Source organism: Prorops nasuta, unplaced genomic scaffold (genome assembly GCF_024137725.1).
Source record: "Prorops nasuta isolate Cenicafe-Biocafe unplaced genomic scaffold, Cenicafe_Pnas_1.2 PNAS00003, whole genome shotgun sequence".
Taxonomy (NCBI): Eukaryota; Metazoa; Arthropoda; class Insecta; order Hymenoptera; family Bethylidae; genus Prorops; species Prorops nasuta.
In genome coordinates, this window is record NW_027116800.1 from 12,335,721 (window position 1) to 12,351,478 (window position 15,758).

Genomic DNA, 15,758 nt, shown 5'->3' on the forward strand with positions numbered 1-15,758 from the left:
ATTTTGGTAATGAGTTTTTCTTCGAGCGACGCCCTCGGGTGGCCCAAGCAGTCGTGTGGTTCAGCATTAGCGCGCATTCTCTTATTTAACCTGGTGGTTGCATTAGGGATCACCAAATTAGTTAACAAACAGAGCACGGCTGCAGTTAAGGGTTTTATATAATAAATATCCTATTTACTATCAGAATAAACGATGTGTGTATCGAATCAAGAAATATCCAAATTTATCCAGGCATCTCCTCAGATGGTGCTACTGCTGGGGCGAAAGTTTTCAAATATTTGGGTTTTATTTAAATCCGTTGCAAAAGCGTATAGGTCTCATACAACTACAATTATTCATTCATCCAGATTAAACCTACATAATTAGTTTCGCAACTTCTTAAATCGTGCGCTACCCTTCTACATAAGTCTATATATGGCGCTTATGTGTTACGTGGTTTTTTGAAAAATTATGGAGTGAAGGAAATAGTTAGTAAGATAATAATTATTTAGTTTCGCTGGATAACAAATATGGCGCATTAGAAAATGTATCTATTAAAAGCACTAAAGCTTACTTTTAAATGACATGCAAAGTTTTGCGACGTCTTTTTCTAGCGAGTTTTAGTCGCTACAAACCGTCCGGTTCTTTTTGACTGAGAGGGATCAAAATAATATGGACAAGCTCAATGTTCGGTTATATAATATAGTTTATCATATACTAAGAAATATGCACACGGTATATTACAAAGCTTATACAATTACTTAACCTATTCGTGTTTATGTGTGTGTTCTGCAGCTGCAGGTGTGTACTTACAAACTACGGTCCGGGTTTTATATATTCGCCCGCGGGTGGCGCATTTGTCGGTAGCCTCACGGCGGGACTACGGTAGGCGGCGGGGCGGTCGGTGGCCACACGGAGGGGCCTTCGGTTGACAGCAAGATGGCGGCTTATGCCATAACCTGAAAATAATTGCCAGCGGTCCGGAGAACTCCTGGACATGGCGTTAGTACGGCGGGGCGGTGGTCGGACCAGTTCAGACGGTGCAGAGAACTTCTGCACCAGGACTGCTCGGAGAACTCCTAAGCGGAGATAGAAGTACGCGGAGAACTCCTGCGTGGTCGGGGATAGGACTGTATCCGGAGAGCTCCTGGATACGGGACGGACCTCACGGATGGCACGGACCTGCTGGCTGCTCGCTGGCCGCTGCTCGGCTCAAGCTCGGCCTCACTCGGCTTTATATGTATACACGTCCGAGGCTCGGAGACGGCGACGGTGGCGCTCCGAACGGCCAGTCTGGCAAGGTAGGGAGGTATACTCCGAGTCCGTTATACTCCGCACGCTGTACAGTGCAGGCCGCGGTATCGGCACTTGCACTGTAGACTCCCCCCACTACGCGGTATCGTACATGGAGTAGCAGCGGAGTAAACGTCTCGTTACAGTTTCCAAAAAATAAACAACGAAGTATGTCATATTGTAAAATTAATTTGCAAAGTGAAGTAACTCTTACTTTAAATGTTGTCTATTAAATATACAGGGTGTGATTATAATTAAGATCTGCAATAAACTGAAAACTGCAATAATAACACCTAGTATATATTGGATACAAAAATTTATATACGAAACTTTAATATTTTAGCAATTATTTCGATAATTGCATAAGTCTTTTAAAATACCTGATCGGTGTTAACTGGATTGTTTTCCCCTCGCTTTCTCATTCATCCACTAATTTTAAAATAGACGTACCGCGCCACAGCCGTCACAGGTGGAACAACCACTTCTATGTATATGCTAAAAACAAATGGTAATCAAACCATCGGTGAACTTTTTCAGATGTTAATATCCTAAAACTACATTCTTAACGAACAAGTTGAGTAAAAATTTACATTTCCTATAATATTGTTCCTCGTTCAAATTTCTGACCTCCACGTCAATAAAATTGAAATACTTTATTATTGGCTGATTTTGCATAGAATATATGGATAATTTAGAACAATCGTTGTCGGGCAACGATCACAAGTAGGATTAGTGATTTCATAATAATTTCAGGCATCCATGAAAACCTGGAAATCGAGTGGGTTTCGCTAGTAGCTATACGGATGAAACGTTAGTATAAGGAAATGGGAAAATATCGCGTATGCAACGGCCTACAAATACTGTTTACGAGGTTGCACCTTATTTCATCTTTTACTTTTATAGATACTCCGATCTCAATTTGCTCTTCTCTATTACAAATAGTCTTTGGTTTTTCATAAATAGTGAGGTACATAGGATTTAACCATAACATTACTCTCTATAATAATAAAGAGATTTATGTAAGAAACCGCATTTAAAGCAATTTAACATTGGGTTTAAAATTAATATGATTCTAAAACTTTCAGTCGTGAGTTTCCCTCCGTAGTCTGGAAAATGCAAATTTTACTACTGGTTTCATTAAATATTAACTTTTTCATTCCCGGATACTACTATATATATATATTATAAGTGATGGAGGGTGACTGTATTTTCTAAGTTTAACCCATGCAATGACATTGATAAAAATGTTTTCGTATTTAAAACAAAGAAGGAGTTAGGTGAAAACATTGCCGGGCTATAAGAACTTTGTTTCATTTGGACTTTCTCTGAATTACGCGGAAGTATGCCTATCTATAATGATGTACTTGAATGAATAGATTTAATTATTAAGCAGGTACTACTACAGCCTTAAGTATAAAAATCATCAAAGGGGCTGAAAAAAAAAGATTCTCTTTTTTTGTTATGTCTATCCAATTAAAATTTATTACTCAGAAATTTTTGAGGTGGTTGATTGCTAATTTAAAGTTTAAAATTGGAATATTTAAAATGATTGTTGTTCAGTTTGATCCGATTAATGATGAAATTTAATCAGATTTAATTTGATTCTAATCACTTTTTCTCTATATTAATTCTGCCATTATGAAGTGAAAAATTGAAGTTTTAAATTTGTAATCAGCGCTATAGAAAGTCTCCAGTAACAAATTGCATTTGAATCTGAATACTTTTTAACATATTCTCCACCATATAGTTAAGCAGATATTTTAAATTTTGAAAATCTAATATCGCATTTGTAATCAGCGATTAAAAAAACTGTGGAATATTAATTTTGAAGTGATTATCACAAAAGGATTGTGAAAAATACATTTTTTCTAAGAGACTCCAGTATTTTCAAGTTTATTTATAGCCTTTATATATAATAAACAGTTATACCTTCTCGGTTAGTTGCTTATATTCTGCGTGTCTTCTCTCTTATCATTAAAGTAACACAATAGTACAAAAAGTATGACCTGAATGTGTCAACTATAAGTTAAATAAAAAAAGTGTGATGAAATTGAGGTAGTAGCGTGTCTCAAAACATTAAATGGGAGCTTGTTCGATGAGAATGTGCATCGTCTTGAAATGGTAAAGTGCCTACTGTCAACAAAGCATCGTTTTAACGATAAATAGGTAAAGGATGCCACAGTCAGAAACTGAGAATTTCGCGCCATTCCTTTTCCACAGTTTCCACGATGCACATGGACATTAGTCGAAGATAAATGGAAATTTCAAGCGCAACAACACTCTGCAGAAATGCTATATCCTTCATAAAGGCGTCCATCATGTGTGTTCAACTGTGACTTTTGCTGTTTTCTGTGACATTTTCAAATCGCAAAATACAATGCAATGTTTACTACCACCAAAGCACAGTTTTAACGAAGTAAAACACAGAAGATGCAAATGATGCAGCAAAAGATATACAGCTACAAAACGCATATAGTGTCACAAACGCTTCTAACAGATTCGTAGAATGTTCCAAAGAGTCAAAATGAGTGTAGGAACGTTTTAGGAATGTTTCTGATCTGTTATGCATACATCAATTGGTTTCAAACTGAATGTTAAGCGCCATGTCCATTCGAACCAGAATTGCCAGACAAGAAATTGGTAAATTCTTCAGAGCGGCATTCATCATATGGGGCCAATTGTGAATTTTTTATTTTTTTGTTCTTCTATGACGTTACATGTAGCTCACCAACTACAAGCTATTCTAATAATCAATAACCTAACAAGCTGTTATTTCGTCAATTTTATTTAAGCCATTTCTATTCGTACTTTCTTATATAAATATTTTGTAGATTTAAAAATCTTCCGGAAATTTATGTGATAGGTAAAACGATAAATTTATGTATATAATATGGCTTTTAAGTGAAAAACATCTGGATATTCATGTTACACTATTTATTTCGGTACGATCAAAATAAATTCATGCTGAAAACGAAGGAGAAAAATCTGGGAAAGTTTATGCTACTAACGATAATAAATTCTATCGTAAAGAAGCGAGACTGAATCGTTTTGCTGCATGCTGTCAGTCAATTAACTTCTGTTTAGGTGAAAATAATGCTGTTTCTCAAAATTTTTTTGAACTAATTTTCCAGACAGAGAAAATTTGTACATCAGTATCAACTTCATTTTATCCTGACAATGGAGTTTCTTTGATGAATATAACAAATATTAATATGAAATTTTACTGATCACTAAATTCTCACATTCACATATATTATTCGCATTCTCGCTTCTTAAAATAATGATTAATCTGAAAATATAAATTGGACATTATGACATCAAATTTTCATTGTATATTTTACAAAAGTAATTCAATCAAAAGCTTTATGTACAAATAATTGATGTATTATAAAGCGTTTATTGAAAAATTGTAAAGTGCATTCGTTATTGCTCCAATGAATGATTACCTATTTATTCTCGTTGAACAAATGAAATTGATCAATTCAATACAATTTCTTGCTGTATTTATTCCGCTATTAATTGGATTCAGTGAAAAATTCTTCAGTCACAATATTCCCTTACGGAATTGCTGCAAAATGTATGAAAATGAAAAAAGAAACATTTCAAAGATTTTGTAAGGTAATATTGATATAATTAAGTAAAGAAAAAATGGTCGAACTCCTGCTGAGGAAACAATTTCAGGAAAATTTATGCTCTTGTCGGCGATAAATTAAATGGCAAAGTGGAAGGGTGGAACGTTACTGCGTTGACCCGATTAGCCTCCGGTCAGGTGAAATCCTTCAAGAAGAGGGCTCCTCGAACATTTCATCGTCCAACAAACCGTAACCGCATGACTCATACGCTGTCGCCTAGAATATTTTGCTCTCCTTATTTCTGCACGCGATCCTTTTTTCGCCTAGAAACCAATCTCGTAAACGCTTCCTGTTCAATTATCAACGCTCGATATGTATGTATGTAGTTGAACTATTGTTAAAACACTTGAAATTCTATCGTATTGTGACAACTGCGTCACACCCTCTACTCTAGCTCTCCACTCTAACTTATCATACCGCTCTGTTGTGAAACAGAAACGAACTCTTCGATAGATACTCAACATTGCAACAAGGTTGCATAAAAGTCATAATTCACCCGAATTAATTTTTTAATTTTATTAGAATAATAAATAATGAGTTTTGAAACATTTTTTAAAAATTTAGCAAAGCGAGGTTATTAAATATGGTGCATTTTCGTTAATAAGAGAGATTGGGACGCAAACCTTTGGAAATTTGACGAGCGAAAGAGAGGATTTTTCTATGAAAGGCAACCGACTAGAAGGTTTTAGTGTTTCTTTAAAAGGCCGAAGTGGTTTGGGCGCGACAAACTGTTTACAAAATATCCTGGCGAGGCCAGGCCACATGCCAGGGGCCACACGCACGGTGGTCCTTATGACTAATAGTCCCATCGTTCCTGCTATGTTCCACCAGGAACCAGCAGGAACCACCGGCCACTGCCCTCCGGACGGACACTTCTAATGGCGTTATGAAAAATCACGAAAGAACATTCATTCACCTGCACTTCTCTGTATTCTTTATTCTTTCCAAATTCCTTTCAGTCACAAATAAATCTAACTCTCTTTATATACTAAACAATCAATAAAATATATCAAAAATTTTATCAAGATAATTTTAAAATATCCTCTATTGCAGTAAGATAGTATAATAATATTTTATATGCATAATAGTAATATTATTGATAATTTTATTATTTAATCTTACTCATTACAAATTTAGCTCGATCTTTAATATTTTGTATATTCTCATGATTAGTGAAGAGATCATCGTTACAAGGGATATAATGAAAATTTTGTTATACTGGGTGTCTCATTGTTACCGTTTAACATTCTCAAGGTAGACAGCGTGACGATGCGTGGGTTTGCACGCACGTGGACACGCGCCAGCCAACGGAAGATGGAGCATGGCTATTTCTGTCGTAATCAGTCACTCGTAGCCGGCTTAACTTCCCGCGACACGCTAGCTGGAATAATCGCGAACGCGACCCCAGACACAACACAATGTCCACTCCTTTTCTGGATTATATAGTACTACGCCGACTACTGAATCGACTCCACCCTTTATAGTAGCTTCATATGAGAAAGAAATCCACAAACTTCGTTTCTTACTCCTTTTTATAAAAGTACAATTTTCTCAATTTATAATTCTCTACTGGAATTCAATTCATTTCATCCTCTTTTCATTTCATTTAGGGTTTATGTGCCTGACGAAAGATCTTTACCTTTGCAAAAACAATATGTTTGAAATAAATCAATTCACTTATTTCCTCTTCGACATTTACATTCAATTAATAAAATTGAATACAAATAAATGGTTTATTCTTATTTTTTAAAATAAATAATATTTACTGGTCTCAACATTTATTTCTAAATTCAGGTAAATTTCAATATCAGTAAACTGATCTTTTTATTTTAAATAAGTTCTATATAAATTATTAAAGAAATGATAGCTTATTACGTGTTCTTATTGGGTTTTTATATATAGTTTATGATTAATTGTTTGTATTTTTTTATTAAATCAATGACTTTACACCTAGGTATACACTTTCGCAATTCGGTCGTTAAAATAGTACTGAACAATGCTAGACAGAACAATATTCCACTTTTTTTTCTTCGATGCTTTGTATAGTTCTACTATCCGTAAGAGAAAAATCTTTGACGTTCTTTACTTTCTGATAAATTGTTATTTCTCTCAGACGAACGACTTCCAAGAGGAGTGGCAGCTACTAGTATTAATCAAAAGAGTCTCTTTCACATTAGAGCAAGGAACCAACCTTACCATATTAGGAATCTTGGATAATGTAATAAAGAGCCTGAAATATCTTTTCTTACATGCTACAGCATTTTCATTTGAAAATATACTTTAGAATATGCATACGTGTATATTTAAACTTATTTAGCTAATTATACAGTACGTCATTCTAATGTTTCAATCCATATACTTGTAGCATATCAAGTTATGAAAAAAAATGGTTATATATTTATATTTTTGACTTACATCAAATTACATGTATCGTACAGAATTATTCCATTATTATTTCTTCGTATTAGCTTATTTAATTAAATCCTACCTAATAAAGATTAGTTATTGTCAATTTATCATTGAGTTAAAATTTATATATTTCTACCTACGTCTGTGTACATATCAAAGCTTAACACATTTTAGTAAATTTCATATATGATTGATCTATCTGACAATAAGAAATGAAAGAGAATAGTCATCAGTTTTACAGGTTGATGTATCGATATAATGAGTGCATCTGGATGCACTGAACCTGTTTCAGACACTGTAGCGTAGTTACAGCTTGTTTGTGCATTTTGTGTCTCGCGATTGCCGCGTTGCACTCTATCATGTGTCAGTTTGCTGTCATCATATTCTTTGTCAAGATTACGACTTTTAAAAACTTTTCATTGATTCTTTCAATATGAACAGGTCCAGAAAGCTTGTCAATGTAATTAAACCTTAAATATACAATATTTACATAAATGCGTACATACAAATATTTAATATAATTTTGATACAATTCTCTTATGTTGTAAAATATTAAGAAATTATATAAATATTAGTAGAGATTTGAAAATTTAATATAAAAATAGAAATTAATAAACTGTAATATGTATAGGGGAGGCTGGAGCTAAATCGGGCTTGGGTCAAAGTCAACAATTGGAAGTAAAATATGGTCATATCAATAATGTTATTGAAACGTTTTCATTATTAGTATACATATTACTAACAAAATTTGATTTGGTTCGAAACAATGTCGTTATCTGAATATGGTGAAATACTTTTTTATTAATTATATTACAGAAAATTGTACATGAAAAAATCAGCCGATTTAGCTCCTGTCTCCTATACTGTTAATTGATTTAGTATACAATTTTTATTTTATTTCAATCAGCTTCACTTTGATTATTTTGTAGATATTTCTGTGATTTTATTTTCAGCCCAAGGACACTTGGTAAGCAAGAATACAAAAGCAGCGGGGTTATTTCCGTCGGCGTTCAACGTGGCAGCGAAAGCAGAAATTTTCGTGAATGCAACCTGTGGGGAAGATGGCCTTGAAACGTTTTGCAAACTTTCGGAGTCATCGAGGTGTACAGTTTGCGATGCCAGAAGTCCGGATCCTGGAAAACGACACAGTATTCATCACGTTTTGGCTCCGAGTCCCGGTAGATGGTGGCAAAGTCCGACTCTCGAAAGGGGTGAACGCTACGAATACGTCACGATTGACCTGGACCTTAAACAGGTACCTTCATCCCTCTATTCATTTATCTTCTATTTAACGTCGATAATCAACAATAAATACCAAATAAGTGTCTCCTTTATTGTCTAATCGTTAACTTCTTTAATCGAACAAACCTAATTTATAATTACTATAAAGTGCAAAACTTCATTACAGTAAAAAGATTAATGTTTTATATTGAAATAAATGTTTTAGTAAAAACTTATGTAGATTTACTTTATACTTAACTATACAAACAGATGCACAACATTGTCTACTGGCATGTGTGTGTATAAAAAATTTTAATTGTTTAAAATTGTACCTAATAGTTATATACAAAAAGAGACCAACGCTACAATACAATTTTTTTTATAATTGATATATTTGACAGCTAGAAAATGTAAAAGCAAATAGAACATTTGTAACATATCTTATTATTTTCATTATATTTATATCTTATTTTTTTATCTATATAAATATAATATTTTTAATCCAATTCTATAACATTTGTCGTTAACTGATTTAAACATTGTGCAGGATTACTGTTTTCTTTGTGCATAGCTTTATGCCCAATATATTTCTTACGAGAATTTCTTTGACCGAATAGCCGACATAATTTCCTTAAATAATGTTCAACCGTTTTTAGAAAGAATAAGGATCGATAAAAATGAATGTGCTTGGAAAAAAAATTAAATATTATTTAATGATCCTTTTTAAATCTGAAGAATACGAGATCCGAGCACCTCTCACGCCTCTTGTGCACTTATCACTTTAAAATCTAAATTAAAAGGCAATAACTCGTCCCTAAAAAAGGGGACCTAGCCCTATTTTCAGGAAATTGATTTCACGCCCAGAGTCACCCTTCTCTCTCCCGTTAAATTCCAATTCTAATTTTTCTCACATTTATTTCTCGAGTTTTGGTGGAGCAAAGACTTGTTTAAAAATAACTCTTCAAAAAAAGTAAAAGTGAATAATAAGATAATACAAAATTGATCAATAAAATAATAAAATAAAAAAATTATTCCTAAGATTTGAGGTTATTTAAAAAGAAGTGAACAAGTTGAAACAAGGGAGAATGCTTTCCCCTTTTCCAGGAAATCCAAGCAGCAGGTAAACGGTCACGGGCGAAAAACGCGCCTTTAACAAAAACATTTCCTTTTCCTAAAGGCTGTCAGGAGCATTTAACAGGTGCTTTCCAAATGGACCGATAAGAAAACAATATTTCCAGTTTTTCGTCAACCTTATATAACAAAAATACACTAATACTTTCTTCTTCAATAATAATTGTTGGTTATGTGTGTGCATATATATTGATTTTTAATATAATTATTTTATACTGATGTTATAGATCATATAGTATTTTATACACACAGAGTACAGGTAGATCAATATCATATTATATTTTCCTCAACAATGGAACGAATATAGACTGGTCTCGAAATGATAATTATCGTTTGACAAGAGCAATAAAAAGGGTGATAGAAGTAAATTGGAGGAATGATATACTGTATGTAGGATAAAAGTAATTTTATAATAATTAATGGAGTTATGGCAATGCACCGGACATAGAATAATTGACACATTAATCTCGAGACTATAAGTTGAGCAGTGAGATAGGCGAAATTTCGAGGTATAATTAGGGTATATACGTAAAAGGGATGGAGGGAGGGAGAGAGGTTGTGGGATCTCCAGGTCTAATTAAGGACCAATTGCTAGTCTAATTTCCGTTGGAGATACACCCCCGTACTCGAGTAATCACAGGATCGTGCACGCATATTAATCCCTGTTTACTTCTACCTTATCATAATATCCTTATAATAAAACCACCGGGGCCTCGTTAAGACGAAGCTCCAGCAATTCTTTAATCGACCAAAGAAAATTTTCCACTCGAAACCAACTTGACCCCCGCAATTTATTTCATCGCCAATGAATGAATCGGCCAATTATTCTGCTAACTCGACGCTACGTTAAACTCCTCATAATTTTAACAACCACCACTAATGTTGCCCGTTACTCGTAAATAATTCTCAGCGTATCATAATTGTATTCGCAACGTCTAATTTGCTCCATTCTCATCCAATTTAACGTGGGGCATGACGCTGCACGTTGCACGTAAATAATATAGTACTGTATACAAATAATTCCTTTCGTATCTCAATTACGAATTCAATCGTCTTTACATGTTTATATCTTTAAATTCGATAAGCTTGTACTCATTGCATTCTACAATAATGACGTTGCAGTATGCTGCCATGAAGACCGAGAAATATGTGCAGTATTAAAGATTAACATGGTAGATTTGATACGGAGTTACGAGTTATAAGTATATGTATAATAAATAATTAATAATTAATCAGAGATTTATATGTACACTGAAAAGCTATACCTACATAAACATTATAGTGATAATAAATTTATAATAAAAAAATAGTAATTATGTATTAAGTTTACACGCAAGAAAGCAATTAGTTGAATCAATTAAAATTTAACTGAATTAAGTAAAAATTTGTTCATTTGAGTATATCTATGTGGTGTAATCGTGGATTTCGAACATTAATTTATTTGAATGGTAGGAAATCCAAAAAAGTATTTCAATAATGCAAGTAATTATTTAAGCAGTTTTTTTAACGATAAAATAGATTAAGTAGAACAAATATTCATTGATTCGGTATAATACTTATAATTTATAGAACTAGATATTTATTTACTTTTTATAAATATTTAGTCAATTCCATGAAATACTTTTTATTCATAAAAATCTATTATTGATTGAGATAAATATTTGTTTGTTTCGTAAAATATTTTGCCATTTCATTTTGCTTATCGTTTATTTCTTTGACTTTTTGAATGTCATTTTATTAATTTAATGAAATAAATAATTGATATTATTAATTTTATTCATAGTATAATAACTTGATAGATTGGTATAAAATTATAGCTAATAAACATAAATCACACATAATAATTCATATTCAATGATATTCTTATGATAGCGATACTGACGAACGAATTGGAAGGCCACTGAAATATCATGGTAATAATAATTGTGTGTGTGTGTGTATCAAAAACTGACAAATGTATTAAAGGATAACACGGTAGATTAATATCGAGTCCCGGCTGATGAAGAAAATGCAGTAGTTGCGGTTCGATAAGCACTCTCGTGCGGATGGTAATTAATGAATTGAATTGGTTTTATACTCCGCATAAAGCCCGATACTGTTTGTCTCGCCCTTCGTTGCTGATAATTCTCGAGCAGCTTTGCCCGTAAAAAGGGGTGGTAAGGGCAGACTGAGGATTCATTGGGAAATTTTTCAATCACGAGCTCCAACCGCTCACTTTGATTATGCTAATCGAGGGATAAGCAGAGCACGTTTATTTATGACTCTCGTTAACGTTCATTGCACTTATTAATTTTAAGAGTCAGCCTTCCAGCTTTGATTTTTTCTCCGCTTCGTTATATGGCGTGCCATTGTAAGCACAACTGCTCTACCATTGTTAAACTGCCTAAATTTATTACTATACGTCTGGATGAAGAATTTATGATGCGAAAAAATCTTTCAGATATCTTACACTTGCCCTTATCAAACCAAGTTTTAATGATAGTACTACGAAAATTTGTCATCGCAGTATACAGTAATAATAGATTTTAAAATAACTATACTATAAAAACGGGTAGAATCGCGTATTCATTGCAGTGTAATTTATTCTGGTAAATTAGACTGACAGCGTAGGAAACTTAAATAATTTTAATTCATTGAAAACATCTTAAATTTATTTATGTCTATATATATATATATATATATATAGAGGTCCTTCCTCACTAACTGGAGCAACACTACTGCCAGTAATTGACTCTTTGACCACACTCTCCTCTCATTATTCATATACTTACAAATGTACAAAACATTCTATCCCTAATACGGGCAGTCGTTCAAATATATGTTATACAACCTACAGACTTTTAATCAAAAGCGCAAGTGCAAAAAGTTTTGAAAATAAATATGCAGACATTCTGTAAAACACGTACCAGGTAAAATTACACTTGCAAAATTGTTTAAATTATTAAAATTTAGTGAAATTCTTTAAATCTCACTCAACAAGAGAAAATCTCACATTTAGTAAGTTGGTTGTTAATTCGTTTTTAAGCAATAGACTCGAGAAATCGTTATTTTGAGGTCATTGAAACTCCTGGCTTGATAATCATTGAAGAAATAATAGTTATTTCTTAACGTCCCAAGAACGTACAGGATTGGTTAAAGTCCGACAAAGGCTTCGAAGCTGTAATCCATTGGAAAATGATGGTTGGCATCGTTGTCATCGTAGAAATGAACGGTGAAAGGGGGAGAAAAGATGAGGCTGTAGTCGATTGGCTCGGTCTGCCAGGCAGAACCGAATGTCCTTCATTGTTCGTGGATTAACGAGTCAAGTCTCGCTCCCTCCAGAATTTCACGGTCCTCGACATGCCGAATGAATCATCCTCTTCAACGTCCACCATCGGCGTGATAATTGATAAATACCCAATCTCTCAATTTCGTCTCTATAAGCATCCTTGATTTGCAGGCAAAGTCGTTCAAATCAACCAACTCGTATATACAACCTTCCAATTCATATCTCTTCGATATAAATGTTAATAAAAGCCAACGCGTTAGCATGTTTTCACAAGCAGTCAAAAAGATCTGAAAACTGACAGATGGATTGTTAGCTTGCACACTCTTTCGATTTAAATGATAAATAAAATCAATATTTGCAGCGATGTATCGACGCAGCATAAATATAGTTAAATTTTGTTCATCATTGATGCAGGTTTCTTTTAAGTTTTTAAAGTGTGGAAAAGTAAGTTTAGAACTGTGAAATCGTTGGAGAGGGTGTAAAAAATATTGTAGGTGGTAGGAAGATGTTGCGAGAAAAGGGGGAAAAGGACAGAGAGAGGAAGAGAGCATGGTTTAGAACGTCAGAGGACAAAAAGATGGCTGCTGCTGCAAGAAGCATCGCACCGGCCTGTAATTATCGCCAGTGTCCGTGGGAATTGAATTACGAGGTAAATTCGTAACGCGCTTTCAACAAAAAGCCAAATCCTCCCCACCACTACTCTTAAAATCGCGCCCCGAATGACCTCACTTTCCATTTTTTTAACTTCCTTTTCATCTTCCATTTTGCCCCCCCCCCCTCAAACATCTTCCTTTACGCAATGCTTACGAAATAAAAGTCCTTTCATAAGATTTAATCCGACGCTTCTCTTTCATTTGCACAATTTTTCTTGCCTCCTTCTCTCATAAATCTTTTATAAATTTATTATCGAGTACTTTTCGTAAATCTTTTTATATTTACGTATTTCTGCTAAGTATACCTTTCCGTATAAAAATTGTTACAATCAAAACCCGCTCTCTTCTTCTCGTAATCAGAAATAGCTTCTAAATTTATTATTGTTGTTTGGAAGTTTTTCATTCTCCTTTATCTAACATTACAAATGTTAACAGATACTTCCGCAATTATCTCCAGTGATCGTGGGAAACGGTAAAACGGCACACACAACGTGACTCTGCAGAAAATCATTTGGACAAAAACGAACGAGCATCTTGGACTCGGGGACTCATTTCAAGGGAATTAATTCTCGTAATTTTGCCAGGATAGACAAAAAAGTGTTAAACGAGCATAGTGTTGCTCAATCCAGATGATTCTTATTCGAGGAGGATGAAATTTTAATCAAGGAGCGATATTGTGGGATAGGAACATGATTAAAATGTTTGAAGGAAAACTTGTAACAGTAAAAGAAATGTTCCGATAAATGAAAAAAATGTATATTTAGTAAATTTATCATGTCTGTACCATAATTAGAACAACGTGATAAAAAAAGTATGGAAAACGAAATGATGAGGAGATAAAGAATTTTTTTCAGAGAGAGCGAGTGCGAGAGGAGCAAAGAAAAAAAACAGCATATTTCGTTCTTCACCTTTCTTTCTCTTCAGAGTCTTTCTGCTCCCTGGGACAGCTTTTGTTTCCTTTGCTCGGTGATCTTGCATTTAGCTTTACGCATTCCGTGAGGCCCTTTTCTTCAAGCCTCCCCTCTTGCCCCCTCCACCCCTCTTTTTTCTTCTTAATCTGCTGCTCGTGCTTCGCGAGCCCCAACGACTTGAATTATTATCTCACGCTGATGCGGCTGGCACAAGGTGAGGCAAGAAGAGAACGAGGGCTTAAGGAGAAGGGTGGAGGCTCGTTATTAAGATATTTCGGGGCCCGGTAGATATTATCCACGTTCGTTCAGCTCATTGTGCACGAGGCTCAAGCCGGGAAACTTCGTGACTGGCCAGCGCCAACTCGGAATGCGAGATTATCCAGGGCGAGAACGTGCCGACGGTAGATCATGAATTCACGCGACTAAAATCTTACTCTAGCATCGAGAACCAAACCCCTCTTTCGCGATTTCTCACCTTTCAATGAATTAAGTATAAACAATTTTTTTTAAACATTATTCAAAAACAGTTTACACAAATTTGCAAAGTTAACTTTATTAAGTAGGAAAGCCAAAGTAATTATTTGGTTCATAATGTTCAAACTAATTCTCATGATTTATGAAGAAAAAAAAACCTTGTTGTAAAAATGTTATATCGATACTGCTATTAAGTCGATCAGATTTAAAGAACAGCAGTACTAATTGAAGATTTGTTGTTTGGCATAAATTAATCGCGCCCCGTATGGTATATGGCGCAGTTTAGTTTTTGGCAATCTTTAATTTATATCGAGGAAGGATAAGTGGAGACCAGGCCCATAAAGTGCACTGGCTCAACTTGATTCAGTCGGGCTATACTACAAGGAGGCATTTAGGCTTACCGTGAGTACACGGTACTCGCATACTTGGGCCGTCCCTCCGGCGAGCCTTTTGCGTTCCTCGAGAAAGTGGAGGGGACGAGAGAAATAAAAAAAGAACAGGAAGAAAGAAATCCTTCGAAAGTTAGCCCGACCAAAAGACTATTGCTAATGGCATACAGCGAAATCCATTATTAACCTGTCGCGCCGGTTCCTTTTATCCTGAACATAAGTCCTTTAAAATTAAGTCTGATTTTTCGCTAAGGATCTCGGTGACAATTAGATTCTGTGATTTGACTGAATTGGCCACGCCTGGCCCACTTTCCAAGCCCTGCCCTCTACGTCCATCGAATCGAGTCGTAAAATCTTTCAACCGGGACCACCCAGCTCAGCTCCCGATGCAGAACCTG

The 15,758-nt window shown here is 34.6% G+C and overlaps 1 protein-coding gene across 1 annotated transcript in view; it reads left to right on the forward strand.

Annotated features, from left to right (window-relative positions):
• The window catches only part of wb (wing blister), a 139,239-nt gene that overhangs the window by 21,048 nt on the left and 102,433 nt on the right, over positions 1-15,758 (forward strand). Inside the window, exon 2 of the mRNA XM_066724823.1 lies at positions 8,267-8,568. Coding sequence (XP_066580920.1) covers positions 8,267-8,568 — 302 coding nt within the window. The remainder of the gene's footprint in view (positions 1-8,266; positions 8,569-15,758) is intronic.